At 38.1% G+C, this 18578-nt stretch overlaps 1 protein-coding gene across 2 annotated transcripts in view; it reads right to left on the reverse strand.

The window, feature by feature from the left end:
- Positions 1–18578, reverse strand: part of LOC135217326 (RNA-binding protein fusilli-like) — a 191092-nt gene that overhangs the window by 154720 nt on the left and 17794 nt on the right. For both annotated transcript variants that reach the window (XM_064253123.1, XM_064253121.1), the window contains exon 2: positions 13702–13845. In XM_064253123.1, the coding sequence (XP_064109193.1) occupies positions 13702–13845 (144 nt within the window). The remainder of the gene's footprint in view (positions 1–13701; positions 13846–18578) is intronic.

The following is an 18578-nucleotide window of genomic DNA, read 5'->3' on the forward strand; positions in this document are numbered from 1 at the left end:
AAATACGATAAAAACACTGAGATTTCCTTCGAATAATCTCTCTCTCAGCTCCGCCCATTTCCTCTTATTTTATCTTCCACTCTGTAATTATTTCCCTTTGAAATGGCACTTTTTTTTCCTTTTTTATTCTCTCTCCTCTCTCTCTCTTCTCTCTCTCTCTCTCTCACGCTATGTTTATCACACGACAAACATTTAATATGTTCAAACATCATAATAGAAAATAACCTAGGCAATATTTTTCGAACGAAATTCCAACATTTTGCATTTGACGGCGCATCTATCCAATCATTCTTAACCAAGATATATGACTTTCCTCTTAAAAGAATCAATTTTTTCTCAATTTAAAAACACTTCCCCATCTCTCGGCATACTAAATTCGCCATCGCATTCAACAACCACCTCCCTCCCCCACCCATTTCACTCTACTCCCCACCATGTCTCAAACGATTACCCTGTCTTGTACTCTTTCCATTTCGCAAAAAGTGCTTGAGTTGCCAAAGCTCATTCATCAACGTCTTACGTCGACCCTTAGGGTCTTGTAGTGTAAGAATGAGGAGTAACAGTCCACTGTCTGATATATGAACTCAGGCTGTTCACATGAATTTGAGAAAAGCCTTATTCAATTATAAAAATAAACCGTCCGTTTACTTGTCCATTTACTTACTGAAAATATTATTTTCCTTCAGACTTAAAGGTCTTACTATATGGAAGCTGAGAGCTGGAGTGCTTAGTCATTTAAAATACACACTACTGTTATGGCCATCTTGTCACATAGTGGTACCTGGTCAGTTATAAGAGTTTAAAAAAAAATCACCTGAACACTTCCCTTCCTAATTATTTTTTTTCCCACATCGCAGAGGGCAATTCATTGAAATATGATCTTTCTACAAACAAATTCAATTACGTACCTTGATATATATGGGAAAGTCAGTAAATGGCGTGGTCTTGGTTAAATTTGGAATCCCTACAAATATTCCCCCGGATATTTCGAATTACCAATCCCAAAAGTGTAATAAAACTTCTAATCCTCTAAATACGTCTAAATCAAACATAAGATATCGTTATAATAAATAATTACGTTCTCTCATTAAACCACCCGTTATAGATTGAAAAACAACACACCATACATTCCACAGGTTATAACACTGTTCCTAAGAGTACACATTAGGAACGAGCTTTAAGGTCATGACATTAATTCACCGCTTCTAAAGCTGAGAACTCCAATCATAAAACAAATTACGTGCGTAAATGAAATTTTTCTTACAGCCAATGTACGTACAACAGATCTTTTACCTAGGCTACCCCGCGAAATCATTACGGTGTCTAACAGATGGCATGGTAGGCTTTTATTCAGATTTCTTACTTGAGTCTGACTTCTCTCTCAAAACTCATTCTTTTCTGCTTCTTATTACCCATTAACTTTTCAAACTAGTCATGGTTCGGCCGATGGTCCAACCACCAATAATGTCCTCGCCCTTCACCTCCTTACTACTCTGCCTTCAGTCACCTGCAATGTAGCCTAATCTAGCAATTCTGATACTGAGAAGATACTTGAAGTTCTTTATTTACCGTCTACTGAGGAATACTACTGTATGTCTCGAATCAGCGTTGTTGTCCCCTAGAAATGCTAGTTTCACATTTCACTGTCGATTTCCGCATTCAGCACTTCCACAGGTTGATAAAAGAACTAAGTCGCCGCCATCCTCACAGCGCCTCGGTGATTTCCAGCCCACCTTTCCAAGACCTTATATCACATGGTTTACATAAGCTACTTAAAAATTAGAATCTCATTATATGCTTTTCTTCGTCCCCTTTCCGGAAGCTTTGTACTGCAGCTGTCTACCACATCTAATATTCAAGACTTAAATGTCTACTCCCTTTTCGAAAAGAATAAATAAAGTCATTATTTTAATACTGACCGCAGCTACTCCTTTCTGTTTCCCTGCCGAGCTGTAGGGGTGGTCCTCTGGAAGTATCTTAAAAACCATCAAGCCACAATTCTGTGATTATTCTATTCCACGATTACGCCCCTACCACCAAATCTTTGAACTTCCTCACTCCTGTTGTTTTTTTAAATCAACTTAAATCTGTATGTCTCCAGACACTGGCCTGTCATCCTCTGAGATTAGACTTCTTCAGCCTTGGACTACATAACAAGATGATTCCGCTTCTCACTTCCTATCAGCCTCTGTTTTAAATCAATTTCACTCGTCAACACAACTCGAACTGTCCCTTACAACAGCATCCATCATTTCTATTATGCCGTTGTCATGTCCCTTCATCTTCCGCAAAGGAAAGTTCCCAATTTTCAATTGCTAGGCTTTAGATTATCATGGCGCAAGTGAAGGGCCAAGAACTTTAATTGTGACGTATATAAGTTTACATAGAATTTCTCAGCTTCATTACAGCATTTTCTAAATGCCTTTAAATCACTCTTTAGAATAATTCCTTATACAGATACGAGTTGGTCTCCAGCAGCATAATTTTCCCTTAAAGGGAAGCTGATATTGACCTTTGTTTCCATAATTGCTACTTAAGGTTTTGGAGAAAGTTTATCAGTTCGTGCAGTGGTTTTGTCATCGAGGGCGTTCAATCCACTGTAAGTTCTACTGAAGTCAAAAATCTTTAGACACATTCCGGTACAAAATCTGTATTTTAAATTGTTAAAATATATCTTGAGAACATCAAGTTCTTTGGCAATCTGCTCTGACCACACGCACGACCAAGGGCGTCGTCATATAATGAATCTATTAATATGAAACTGCTAAATTTTTAAAGAGTACTTTGAATCTCAATCTCCGCTCACCTCCAGAGAGGACATAATAAAAGAAAATGAGTTACCAAACTTTCATGTAATGACAATGACTTGTAATGCAATTGCCTTTCTCGTGCTTACGAATCTTAACTTCTTCCCTTTCATGTAATGACTATCCTTGAAACCAAAGCACAAGTTTAAGATCGTAATCCCATTACCTCAAGTCACTGGTAAAAAAATACTTCAAGATTATAGTGTCGTTAATAATTTCATGTCATCAAAGTTTATGATGCTGTTAACTTGACTACGCAACATTTGTGACTAAAACCAATAAGAGAACAGACAAAAAAAAAGCTAGGCATGCGTGTGTGAGCGCTAGCTCGTGCAATGAAGCCATTCTCCAAATCTAAAGTGGCTTAATTACGAACCATGTACACCGACAAGCAACAATAATCAGTCATTAACATCATTTGCCCAAGGTGCAGATTTCCGTTAGAGCAAGTCATAACCGTCATGTCTTGACCATCGTTTGTTCCTGTTCAACCATTAGGCACCAACCATCATCATCAACCTCAGCTAAGACGTCTGTGCAAGAATCCTGCGTTTCCCAAGAAACACAGCCACAGCTCTACCACACACAGGAGAGCAGGTGGCTATTCATAACAGCTGCACAACAACAAGCCGCCACCAAGACCCCAAGAAGCGGAAGTCATTTCCCTCCTCCTCCTCCTCCTCCTCCTCCTCCTCCAGTTAGTTCTATCCTGGAACAACTGATGTCTTAAGACACAAGGGATTCTCTGGAGTATACCGAAAGTCCAGCAGGCTTGTGTTATGAAAGGAAAAGTAAATCGGGAAAAGGAGAGAACTCCAAAAATAAAACTGATGATAACATTCATGGAAAAAAGCAACTCTGGACACGTGAGAGATAACGGGGGAACAGATGTCTTCGTTCACCGGTCAAAACGCGGAAACTGGATACCTTCGTTTGGAGAAAAAAACAGCTGTCATTTACGCATTACATCACTTACAATTACGGAGGGAAATATGTTGGTATAAAAAAAAAAAATTCTGTATTCAGATCGAGCTTATCACAAAAACATACGACCATAGACCGTCAATAATATTCGATTGTAACATAAAAGACACAAAATTCGACTCCAAGGCCTTATGCTGACTTCTCAATGAAAATAGAGAAAAATAAACTATTGTTATTCTGACATATCTGTTCCATTTATCTACCAAGTTCCAGCAATAACCGGTGCTGAACAGCGTGGGGTAACAACAGTAAGGTGAGGGAGTACGGCAAGGTACAGGTAACTGACTTTCTTGGGAAAAGAGAGAGAGAGAGAGAGAGAGAGAGAGAGAGAGAGAGAGAGTACAGCTGCGATGAAAAATGTAACTTTGTCAAAAGTAATTAGCACTACAACAGAGATAAGAAAATGCGAACAATTGCACCCCTATGATAAAGGTATGATTAAGTTTGGACATAAAAACTGAGAGAGAGAGAGAGAGAGAGAGAGAGAGAGAGAGAGAGAGAGAGAGAGCGAGCACATGGCACCAGATATAACGGAGAGAGGGCGCCTACTTCCATTTCCCTCCCTCTTCTTCCCTTTCTATGCCTTGACACAAAAGAAGAGGGTGAGACGAGGGGAGGAGGGGAAAGACGAGCGAGAGAAAAGGGGCGCGGAGGGTGGGGGTGGGGGGGGGGGGGGGCAACTGGAAAAGCATTCCACTACGCAAGAGAAGATACCGTCTATTTAAAGGGCAAAATGTGAGTGCAGAAAAGAATTCAACATAGCTTATATTTCAGCAAATGGTGAATGAAATCTAAACCTTAAAAATGGATGTAAGTTATGTGCATCTGATGAAAACTACTATCTCTTTAAGCTGAGTAACTACTGTAATAGTACGAGTGTTGCTTTATCTCAAAAACCCGCATAAATTCGTGTTTCTTAGTATGATAAGCGGCTTCCTTGTCAAGTCATGCAAAATCCAAGGATCCACTCCTGTACGAGAAAAAGAAAGGGCTACTGAAAAGAAAGAAAGAAAGAAAGAGAGAGAGAAAGAGAGAGAGAGAGAGAGAGAGAGAGAGAGAGAGGAGAGAGAGAGATGGGCTAACAACCTCATCCCAAAAGACTTACAAGAAATCGGAAGAATGGCTTCTCTTGCACCATCTCCCCAGCTCCTGATGCATACCCTTATATATATAATATCATATATATATATATATAGATATATATATATATATAATGGTTGGTTAAAAAATCACTATATACACGTGATTTCATTAAATAAAGACAAAAGCGCTTGGATTTCTGCCAATCATTTTCCTGTGGTAGTCGCTGATATTGTGTGTTATATATATATATATATATATATATATATATATATATATATATATATATATATATATATAAATAATATGAATACAGGCCAGCTAATCATAGTCACTTCGTACATACTCTATGGCAAACAAACGCAATAGAAGGGGAGGTTAGGGTATATTGGATTGAGACCAACAAGACGAGAGAGAGAGAGAGAGAGAGAGGGGGAAAAGACGAAGGGCGGAGGGGAGAATGTGACCGAGAAGGGGTGAAAACCGTCTGGGTCTCAAAAGAGGGAAAAGGAGAATGAAAAAAAAAGAAAGAAAAAAAAAAAAAAAAAAAAAGAGGGCGATGAGAGGGGATAAGATGAATAGGAGGCCAGTAAGGGGAAAAGCCAAACAATCGCTTCTCTCGCAGATGTTCGTGGAAGACAACAAAGGAATAGGAAAGAAAGAGAAAGGAACGTTTCTCATCCGCTCACCAACTTGAGTGCCGTCAAGCTAAGCAAGCTAGGAAAGGGCAGCTAGTAGTCTTTAAAAGCGGCCACCGCTACATTTGTGCTTTTAATCAAGATGATTCTTGAAAGGTGTGGGAGCGAAAGCACTGACCGAAGAGGTCCTTTCCGTCTAAAATTGGCAAAAGTAAAATCCAGACGTTCAAACATTTGTAACTTTATAATCATAATGAGTGTCATATCGCTCTACACAGTAGAGAGTAAGGGTTTACGTACACGGAAAATAATGAGAGATTTTATCTTGAAATGTCATCAAAGTGCCACAATAAACTCACTCTGAAGGCAATTCTGATCCCTAGCTATTGCAAAGTGCCCAATTTAGCGAAACCGAACTGCCAAGAGATGTGATTCCAGACTAAGCCCTCTGATGCTTTGAATGTCTGAATTCTAATCACGAGTGATTTGACATAATTAGCGTTGTGTGGAGCAATGCCTCCCAAGCTCATAATTAAGAAAAAATGTGTCAAATTCATGGAAATGTTCGATATTCACTGAATACAGCAGCTGCTTCCTAACTGCAGTCTCCACACCAAATCTGTTTGCAAATGCGAACGCACGCATGCAAATATATAGAAAGTCCTAAGTCACTCGAAATAGTCAAATAATGAAATGCATTGGCAATGGTGTTTGTTCATAAAAAAAAGAAAAGGGTGGAGGGGGGGGGGGGTCCTCAGAAGATAATGTTCCAAAATAATAACTGACAAATGTTCAGAGACCTCTAAACTATTAGCTACAAGCCCGAGAAAGAAAACAGTCCACCACTAACAGTATTCTCACCCTTCCATTTCTACTTCTACAATTGGCTGATTCCATCATCGGTGAGGTACAAGGGCGCGTTCAATCTTAAGTTTACCGGAGGAATTTCATGAAACTGGAAGGGAGTAGTAGCCGAGAAAGGGGGGACGGGGAGGATGGCGGGCGACCCAAGAAGACGGGGGGGAGGCAGCCTTGGTTTGAATCACTCTCTCCTCCTCCCCCCGACCCATCCTCCTTCCTAGACCACCACCCACAGAGATGAGGCCATCGAAACTGTAAAGTAACTCACTATTGCCGAAGAAACCTCAAAAACATGAGCGTCGTTTCCAACGCTTCGAAAATGACCACCGGTGTTAAATCATAACGAACGTTCAGGCAACTCCCTCCCCAACCCCCTCAAGAAAGCCATTTAAAAGACAGAGAACAAAATGCACTACAAACATCGGTCAAGTTGGCGGCCCTGACATCCAAGGCGGCAGATGGCAAATGACAGTTGCCACTTCTTGAATAGTTTTGGCATTTATACTCCCGCTATTCTTATGCTGCTCCGGTTACTGCCAGTGCATTATCTGGTCGGGCCTCGTGTACAGCATCAATAGCTTATGACTCTTGAATTACTTTAAATGAAAACAAATCAACAACGACGCAGGTAAAATCTAACTGAAAACTAAACAGCAACAGGTAACCAGTAAGAGAGATTACTGAGAACCGCCTCGCTACGTGTTTACTGATATACATGGAATAACAAAAAAGGTGACTCTCATGGCGGCGTATTCAATTTTCTCTACGTTGCAGGATAAATAATAAAAAAGAAAAAAAATCTGAAGAGGTAGGCATACAGATTTAAGAAAATAAATTCGCGTTTATAAATTTAATGAGCTGGATACTAGCGACGGAAATTCAGCATAAGTTTGCGTGCATAGCGGTATGGACAATAATTGAGTGGCGCCGTTCGAGAGAGAGAGAGAGACTCCTACGATGTAACAAATGTCAAGAGACTTCAACGACTAGTAACTAACGATCTGACTGTCGTCCCTAACATCTCTGAGCATAAGGCCAAACTCGTCAGGAACAAAAACAGAGCGTTGATATATTTAAGTGTAACGTTGGCATGTTACAAGAGCAATCTAAATGTGTTATAGATACTATGGGTGTATAATATTTCTCCTAAAAAAACGGAGTAGTAATACGCAAATAATGTGGTCATTTCGAGTGAGATTCGTTTTCCTAAAATATTGCTAGAGCAAAGTTTTAGCGACGCTATCCAAGAGATTCTCTCTCGAGTGGCGAAATAAGCCGAGAAGAAATGAGCCACCGCTGATGTATTACTGAGCGAGGTGTCCACATAATTAACTAAGACCTTGACAAATGGGTGGACGAGTTCTACGTTCAAACAATGAGTAAATCGTGACTGGACCTTTAACCAAAGAAAGTGTTTATAAGGCCATTTTCATACGTAAAAGGTATAAATAAGCACATATAAACATATCTTTACATACTATACACATCAACTACGAGAGGCACATACTAATTCGCTACGGGATTTTCACGTGGCGTTCCACGGATATCCAAACGAAGTATACGAGTAACATCCAACTTCTTTGAGACCACATAATTCGTATTACCCAACAGCGTTCTTGGCAGGCAGCAGCCGCATCACATAAGCCACTAAATGCTCTGGTCCCTCTATAATGGACTGTTCCCCTTATCAGAGGTACATTTTGGCCTTCAAGTTTTGTTTCCCTTCACTCGAAACTCCCAGTCCTGGTACTTGTCAAAACCAAATCTGCAGCTCCGCATCGACGGTTAAGACGCCTTGTCAAGAACAATCAAAATTGTCCGTCGTGAAAGCCTACAGTACTGAGCGGGAATGAAAAGACTCATCATTGTTGGTTTCAGTACCCTCGGGTTATACATACGCTCTGTTTCCCATGAACTCACGATTAAAAAACACACACAAGTAAATCATCCACAGTAACTGTAAAAAAAAAAGAAAGTACGTATAACTGCATTTTGCATTTGCTTTTTGTGCCCAAAGAATAACCTGCGATGACTTACGACTTTCAACTGTCTTCATTTTCAAGACACGACAGCTTTTCCCACCACCGGCAGAATCCAATGCCAAATTTCCTAAATGCAATCTAAAACTTGTACGCTTCACTGCCTCCGAACTCAAATGAAACTCATTTTCTCGGAAGTCTTGCAAATGTTCAATTTCTTTATCGATCACAACGGTTAACGAATTCCACGGAAAAGTTGCGGAATTCACAAATGCTCAATCGGAGCCCAATTGACGCACAATTTTTTAATCATTTGAAGCAGTTTTTCCAAAGTCCAACATTTCAAATGCCAGTGACATTTCGCACTCAAAGACTTTCGTGTTGCCTTCTATCAACGAATACCCAATGATCTAAATAATACTGAGCAAAAGCTTTCCTACATTTGCATGCTTTTCAAAGGCAATATATGATATTGAGTGGAACTGAAAGAATAATGTGGAAAGGAAAGGAACACGAATGTATTGGCAAGCACAATCTACGACTCAAGATATCTCCTCAATCACTTTTCTTCTTTAAAAGGTTTCGGGCAAATCACTGTCGAGTTATTATGTTTAATCATCGAGAGAATGAACTTGTTTTTCACATCCAACCTTCCCTAAATAAATAAATGAACATAAACATACAAAATCAATAAAAAAAAAAGAAGCTTCTGTACTTTTACAGCTGCTACGATTGAGTCAGCTAGAAAACGCGATTCCAAAGAAATGAATATGGCCCTAAGCTTAAAATAAAGGATATTATTATTATTATTATCATAATCCTGATTTTGCAGGTGAAATAGACAGAATACAAAAATCCATAAAATACAGAACTCTAGCAAGTTGCAGATGGGGCCAATATCACAATTTTTAAAAGTAAATTGTATTTTTCCTAACTATACAAACCCTCGGTCCTTTCCAATACAATAATCTCTAAAATTACAGCAACATCTAAAAACAAGATGTAAAAAAAGTAAAGTATATCTCAGTTGAACCAGACCACTGAACTAATTAACAGTTCTCCTAAGGCTGGCCTGAAAGATTCGATTTTTATTTGCGTGGCTAGGAACCAATTGGTTACTTAGCGACGGGACCTACAACTTGCTGTGGGATCCAAACTGCATTATATCGAGCAATGGATTTCTAATCACCAGAGATAATTCCTCTGGTTCCTCACTGGCAGCAGCGGGAAGGGAACTCAGGCTACCATATTGTTAGGCTACTATGCAACCCACTCGTCCACAAAGGAACTAATATAGGATGTAGATGCGTACTAGAAATACTGCTGGAAATAGGTGCTACTAAAATCTGCTTCAATTAATGGCGGCAGAATATCAAGTACCACCAAACCAATCCAAATAGCCCTTACGGTCTACGAATGGGACGCTTCTGTCATGCTTAGAACTCAGAAAAAATGCCGGTTATAGTCAAGAACACAAAATCACGTAGAATTATCAGGCCCGTGCTTGAAAAGGGGGTAAGCCTGCAGATGATGGGGACGTAATTACGAAAATAAACACGCCGATATCAAAGTTTATAAAAACCAAATTTACGATATGGGCAGGGCATGCAGAACGTGTAGAGGAAAAGAGAATTTTATGGTTGGTAATGTATTGTGCACAGGAGGGAAAACCAGTGGGTGTCTGGGCTCAGAAAAATGGCGGAGAGCCTACAAGATCGACTGCAGACATTAAAGGATCACACGATGATTGAAATAAGAAGGTAGAAAATAAAGAGCGGCGCGAGGGTCTAGTGCAAGTGTCAATAGGTCACGAAGTACCCAAGGCTTACGATAAAGAATTTTTAAATCAAAATACACCAATAAACATTATACCAATAAAGGCAGCTTGACACATTTAAAACCGAAATTGAGATGAACCAATTTTATTTATAACCTATACACAAACTATATATATATATATATATAATATATATATATATATATATATATATATATATATATAATATATATAATAACAAAAGGAGACCATAAAAACACCAAAATATAAAGAGAAAAGTACTATATTTCAGAGACTGCGGTCTCTCTCTTCAGGTATATACCTGAAAAGAGAGACAGCAGTCTCTGAAATATAGTTACTTTTCTTTTCTCTCTATATTTTGGTGTTTTTATGGGCTCCTTTTATTAGATGGAATTCTGTTGAAACAGAACATTTTTACCGGTCATATATATATATATAAATGTATATATCATATATATATCTATATATATTATATTTATATATATATATATAATATATATATAAACAGATTTTCAAGAAATTCGCAAATATTTTTTTTATTTCAAATGTTATATGCAACGGATTAAGTCGCAGTTACTCTATCCCATTCTAAAAGGATAGGTTCGTAACCTGGTCAAGGCCTTATCACTTTTCATATTCATATATATAATTCCTTTCGGTGAAAGTTACTCCTAGGTGCGAGGAATTCCGTATTCTGGAATTATTGGCTCCTTAATATTTGACACCATATATATATATATATATATATATAAATATATATATATATATATATATATATATATATATAAATATGTGTGTGTGTGTGTACAATTACATTACTACATACAATTCAAATCTCTCTCAGTAAGTCTGCCAGTACAAAATAAATTCCCTAACACCTCAAAAGTCTGCAATGTCGAAAACAGGCGCGCGGCCAAGTGTCACCTTCCCCCAGTGAAGAAGAAATCATTCGAGCCCTACCAATCTTAACGGTAACCTGAATCCATGACTGGCAGGCGCTGCACAACACATTCAATTCTGTAACTTTCATTGCTACTACTACTACTACTACTACTACTACTATTACTACCAATAACAACGATGGCATGTAATGGTGGCCAAAGGTTTGAAAAGAGCTCTTACCCAAAATGAGCAGTTACGCTTACCCACTACTGTGAAACACAAAACAAAACACTAAGAATATTCACCGAATGTCCATAAATGACATTAGACCTCCATGAACGAACTCCAACAACATGGAAGCCAGCAACGAGTCATGGATTTATGACTGTGGAAACGAGGCTACATTAGATGGATTTGATTTAATTAATCCCAGATACCAGAGAGTGCGCCAGGCAGAAATTTCGTCAGGAGATTGGACACTCCATTGTTGCAACATCTTCAATGGGTATGGAATCCCGAGGAGTGGGCGTCAAGGAGTCTCGGCCCAATACCCCTAACCTACGCGTTGGGTACTACAGCGAATCTCCCAAGAGGATACATGACACCGCCACTTGAATATCAAAGTGCGCGAGGCTACGGCATTTCAGATTACGTGTGGGTGTGCGCTCCAAGGTACATCAAACAGAATGAAATAAATAGCGCCCTCTTCATTTTATTTTCATTCTCTCGACTCAGTTACATGAAGAACGTACAAATGCTCGTGTAGTGGCGTTAATTCATGTTGCTTTCTAACCAACAGGACCACTGGCACTGGCAGCCAGTACGAGCTGGAGGGGTACAAATCAGGCATTCAAAGCCTTGACTGTCGTCAGCCAAGAATAGTTAATAGTACTGGTTTGGTCGTCGGCGCGTCAGATAAACTTCCGAAAGGCGGTCTTTCACACTTCGATCCCGAACTTCGACCACCACATAGTCGGATTCATAAATGTCTAAAGCTGGATTTTAGGAATTTCAAACATTTTACTCCTGACAAATATCCATCATGAGCACAGAAATATCAGTGCTTCATATCAGCTCTTGCCAGCCGATTTTTTTTTTTTCTGCGAGCGGATTTTAGGCGTATTTTTTGTTTTTGTTTTTATCGCCTTATAGAGAGGGATATCAAAGGAAAAGTGAGAGTTAATACAAATCAGAAACGAGTGCAAGTCGAAAGTGAACCTTTTTGGTGAACTCCGATTAAAGCATCTTCCTCCTTGGTAGTAGTACAATCTAAGGAAAAACAGGTCCATCTTATTCTAGTGAAATTACCCATGATAAAGGACATAACGAGAAACCGAAGGGAGGTATAATATCACACTACGTAGTTTTTCCAAAAGATGTTATTTAACTCAATATTCAAAATACTGAGATGTTTGGAGAGTTCAACTTCCAAGTTTATAAATATCACAGTAGTTTGAAAGATCAAGCACTGAAACTGTAATAAACATGTGGATGCAACAAAGAAAATGTTCCGCCTGTTCCAAACCCAAAATAGAGCGCGAGCTTAGTACATCGCGTATTGGTTGCCTGATGCATTAATCGAACAGTTCAAGTTACGAAGCGTGTCCGGTTAAGATCAGGATTATTAACGCTCTTACGAGCCATCACCGCGTCTATTCAATCATAGCATGTGTATCACTACCTTCATTCTTTTACTGTCTTCCACCACCACTGTAATGGTTCTCTTACGGTTATTTAAACCTGTTCTTTCTTTCTATGACAGCCCTGATGTACCGCAAAAGAGACAATTGTCAATTTAGAATAAGATACCACAGGACCGACTACCGCCTCACAAAGATTCAAGGAAAAATCTACTTCATCCAGAGAAAGCACGCCCTCCAAAGTAGCTACCACGCGAATGAGAGAAACAGCAAATTAACCATCTGCATTAACTTATCACAAGCCACGACCACTTCAAAGGTGAGATGATTTATAAAAAAAAAAAAAAAGCGAGCTATGGCGGGATCACATAAAAAAATCATATTTAGAACGACTGAGTCGGAAATGACAAATCTAACGTAGAAGCTTCCTTATACAGTGTAGAACTAAAATGTCCACAAGTTAGTCCCCTACAACATGAGGGGACCACAACAGGGATCCAAACTTTTGCATAGAAAATCGTAGCAAAATCTTCAATCGTCTAACTGCTAATGCTACGTACAAGATGATTCAGGTGAGCGGTAACTGGCAAGTTTGAAAGTGGCTAGTTTAAGACTGATAGAACCTGCTGACCTTTGAATCTGTGACGTTCGTATTTTGAAGCGCGGAGTGTACGTACAGCGTGAGCGAGAGATATCGTAAGAGGCAAATGTTTTTAAGAGCAATCTAGAGATTATAAGATAATCATTTGGCCTCTCAAAGCGAAATAACTATTCCTAAATGGTTCACAATATCAACTATAATTTTTAATAAGGTAAATTATAAACCAACATTAATCCCCCTCCAACATACAGGATAAAACAAAATAAATCTACATTTCTGAAAATTGAAGATTAAAATAAAGTTTGGAAAATATATGACAATAAAATACTTATATATTAGAGGTATATGTGGAGAGACAGATCCTTCAAGGCAAAAAATGCATGCCTTGAGGGACGTCTGAAATGGAAACAGAGATACGGGTTAACACTTACAGAATCTATAACGGTTTCGAAAGGCTGGCCATTCTTAACCTGTTCTTCGGTGAGACCATAATCTTCCCTGCACTGTTCACCAAGAACATTTTCGTTGATGTCTCCAGACGGTGGCTGGACGATATATTGCTGCTCTGTTACAACCTGCAAAAACGGAACAATAATTTTTATTTTGATGTTTCAAGAAGTATTTGATTTCATACACCTAAACAAAGTTGTAAAAATGAAAAACAAGTATTTCTTACGAACCATGAAAATAAAGTAAATAATCTCTTGGCCTTAAATCAAGTATTAGATCTCTCTACCCCTAAAATTAAATAACTTTTAAGTGACATAAAAGAGACAAAATTTCTTTAAATTAAGCAAAAATAAAATAAAAACTTACAAAATCTCTGCAAACGTAAATGCATAAATATTTATTTAAATGAAATAATTTAATCCTTGACTAAATGAAATAATTTAATCCTGGTCTAAGTTGCAACAATAATTAACAGGGAGATGACCCTCAAAAGCACCCATCCCTTAGTTCCCAAAATACCAACATTGCATCTTGTGAACAGCTTTCGTTCACATCATCTGTCATTTGATACGTACACAAAGGCTACTAATTAAGCTTAGTTATACTCATAAGCAAAACACTTTTGTTAAGCACTCAATACTGCGCTTCACATTTTGTTACATACGGCATGGAAGCATGTCTCTTATTTGGAAAGTTGACTCAACTTAATAATCAATTAAGCAATCAGTTATAGAAAGGCAAAAATTATCTACTGATGCCTTCCGCTGACTTCTGGCTCACTCCCCCGTCATAAAAACTACATGACTCAGTGGCCCTTGCGGGCACCTTTTAATAGATTTTTGAAACTACCAAGGCACTGCGCAGTCGTAGGATTGTTACCTACGTCCCGTGCGACTAAATTTAATATAAAAAATGATCACCAACTACACTGTGACTTCCAGCATCAAATGAACCAAGCGAGGCTCAACCAAGCCTTATTTGGTTCTAATACAGAGCAGAAAAGTAATCGGTTCAAGTCCCGGGGTCAAATTAACGTGCATCCTATTCCTTTCATCAACTAATAATTGCATACTTTCGCAAATACCTCTGGCAAGAAAATTGCAAAATTTCAAATGCCTTCTGAAATTGATAATCTGATCTGAAATTCCGTGACTGGTCTGCAATCACGTCTCGAAGCCTAACAATATGAGGCCGGTTTAATTGCAATCTTTAATGATTGCTTAAAATGGCTTTTACCAAGAAAGCAAAATAAAATCGAAAAAATATGTGCAATTAAAAAGGCTCACATAACTTCTTACAGCCTTGATTGTAATGCAACGCAATCTTTACTTGTAGTAAGAATAATGTTAAGTGTAACGGAACTCCAATACAGTATAAAGTACTATACATCATCCGTCAACAATCAAATTATATAAATTCAAATTCTTAACATCAATATATAGTATATAGTCTCTCTCTCTCTCTCTCTCATCTCTCTCCTCTCTCCTCTCTCTCTCTCTCTCTCTCTCGTTTCTCTCTCTCTCTCTCTTTTACACGCAAACAGTGTATATATATATATATATATATATATATATATATATATATATATATATATAATATATATATATATATATATATATATATATATATATATATATATATATATACACACACACACATATACTACCACCGTAGGTCCTGCGTGTCGTAAAAGCAGACTAAATGGACAGCTGCTGCCTTGCAGTCTTACTTTTTAGTAAAAGGATGGCCTATCGCCAATAACTTCGGAAACGGCTGCCTTGCAGTTTTACTTTCTTAGTAAAAGACTAGGCCCACCGCTAATAAGTGTAGTTGATAACAGCAAGGGCATGTGGTCGTAAAAACCCCCTTTGCCAAACAATAAACCATGTTTGACTGATGATGCCTTTGATAGAAGGCATTTGGCGAAAAAGCATCAGGCAACCCACCCCTTGATATAGGGATAACAGTGGGAAAGAAATATATATCATATATGTGTGTATGATTATGCTCAAGTCAATTAATGACCATTAGGTTGCTCTTAATTAACATTACAAATTAGTTATATGCTGTTTCCTTTTATATATATATATATATAATATAGATATATATATATATATAATATATATATATATATATACACACACATTTAATGCAAACTCATGGACGTTTAAAGAAACCACTGAACGATATCTCAAAAGTAACAGCATACAACCAATTTGTAATACTAATCAGGAGCACAACCTAACGGCCATTAACTGACTTGAGCATATATGTAAAAAGGAGGAATGTACCGACATTCGCGAGATGGGAAATTGACATAAACAGTTATAAATAGAAATTAATAAAAATTTATCATTGCTAGTGCACCGACACTTAAAGTGTTCGTAATTTCAAATTGGTTTTAATTTAATTGAAGCAAATTGCTGTCACTTTTTTAGTTGGACTTCCACCAACGAGAGGATCGTGAGCAGTTGTCTGATGCACAAGTGTAGTGTAGTGATATGAAGTGGTTATATCCAAAAGGGCTGCCGTTAAACGTGCCTAGTGGTTCTCTTCATTAGAACGAAAGAAACATGACTACCTCTAACTTACTGACAGTGATGAAAGTACTATACGGAATATAGAAGTAACAGATAACCTCGGAGTGTGACCGAGAACTATAAGAACACAAGGCGCTGGGGCAAAGCAAAATACACTTGAAATATCCTTCTTGTCCCACTACAGCTACCCTTATTTTATTTGTGGTGTCCACTTTCAGAAAGTAACTCGACGTTGTTAAGGGGAATAGTTGGGAACATGCGAAAATAGAGCGAATTCCTACTGCAATGGACTAAATCACTATGAAAAAGAAATAAAATCCTAATACCTGAGTTCCCCCCCTCTCTCTCTCTCTCTCTCTCTCTCTCTCTCCTCTCTCTCTCTCTCTCTCTCTCTCAGACTACTGAAATTATGTTTTATAAGACAGCTACCAGGACATATTTTTATGAAAACGTTTCACCATTTACATATATAAGATTTTATAAACAGGAAAAATTCCTGCCTACTCTTCAACAGACAAAGGAAAAACGAAATGGAAAAGCTTCTTACCTGCTTATGTTAAAAGCACATGCAAGCAACGCTGACACAGCTTTATTTTAGGGAGGCATAATGAGGCCCGCACATGGAAAAAAAATCAAGCACACGTGAAAAACTAAGGGAGAAGCAGGGGTGGAAAATGAGCCATTATGCTGAAAATAAAGAAAAAACTATATCCATACTCATGCTGTGACAAGCTTTATTTTAATTTTATATAATATATTACACAATATACTGATCCCATAAAGTATCTGGATAAATATTTACAAAATCCCATGCAATCAACGTGCAATCATTACATTGAACTACGTGCAAACCATTTTACCTCCTATTCATAAAAAAAAAAATTTCCGGTCACCTGCATACTAGTCGTTCTACAGTCAAACATATACCATAAAATCTACTGTCATTACTATAACATCCTGCCAACACCATCAATAATATTTCTTCACAAGATGTAACTCACACCCAAGTTAAGTATAACATTAAAAGCCCAAGTAAGTTAGTGAGCACTAAGGGTTACTAGATATGCATGAGTGCGCGTAATCATGAGCCCCCACACCTACTTGCAATTCAGGCAACGAAGTTATCAACCACTGAAGACAACTTTAATATTTGAATATATCCTCAACACTACATTACCTCACCTCAAATGACACTGATCTATCCTAACATCATCATGACTTACACAGCAATTACTTTTTCACACGTGCCAACTCCTAAGTCAAAACTCCCGCATCTTGGCAGGAATTTAGTACTCATGTTGTGAGTTTAGTTCTCAAACCTGAATTTTCACGCGAAAGTACCGATGTTGAAAAGTCCAGAAAGTTAAAATGCATAATCTGCAAGTATGTATAAAGCAAGGTTCTTTACATTGGTGAGAGAAGGCGTATTTTTTAAAATCTGGCATCACTATCTATCTCCACATTCCATATTACGTGCCAACACGACATTTCTTCTATCAATAGTGACAAGAGAAGACTTTAGATTTATAAAGCTAAAAACGAAGCCTTGAATGTTTGATAAAATGAAACGACCTAAATCTGTGCACAAATGCCTGACAACACCGTAACGTTAACTATTCTTCGAAAGAGAGAGAGAGAGAGAGAGAGAGAGAGAGAGAGAGAGAGAGAGAGAGAGAGAATGGTAATTAAGAAAAGGATTAGAAAATGTAAAAACAGTCGGGTGATGAAATTTCTATGATTATTACTTTCGAGATAACGCCAACGTGTGACTGGAACACCAAAGGCGTATCATCACGAGAGAGATTCTTCAAAGAAAATTCACTTAAATTTATGATTAAATTAATAATTGATTCCTAATGTATTTCAATGTGGAAAGCAGGACCGTCGAACGAGTGCCTTTACGGAACCAATCTGCTAAAAAAAAAAAAAAAAAAAAAAAAAAAAATACAAACGAAGAACAAGTCGGCCAAAACTGCAAAGGCAACCCAGAGCAGCCCTTAATTAAGGGAATCAAGTTACGAGAATCGAAATGGGCCAGCGAGAGAATTGCTTGAGAGAGAGCTACTGACCTACCAATCGAGGTTTGTCGATTCCGCCAGAGCTAATTTCGCTAAAAGAAATAAGGCAACAGCAATGTACGGTGAGAGAGAGAGAGAGAGAGAGAGAGAGAGAGAGAGAGAGAGAGAGAGAGAGAGAGAGAGAGAGAGAGAGAGGGTTGGGTGTTGAGAGGGAGGTGTGAGGGATTACGGACCCCAGCTTAACCTCACTTTCAAGTATATAAAGTAGACAATCAAAAGGCTAGATTAAAAGTTATAGTT

This window comes from Macrobrachium nipponense, chromosome 7, assembly GCF_015104395.2.
Source record: "Macrobrachium nipponense isolate FS-2020 chromosome 7, ASM1510439v2, whole genome shotgun sequence".
In the NCBI taxonomy this organism is placed as follows: domain Eukaryota; kingdom Metazoa; phylum Arthropoda; class Malacostraca; order Decapoda; family Palaemonidae; genus Macrobrachium; species Macrobrachium nipponense.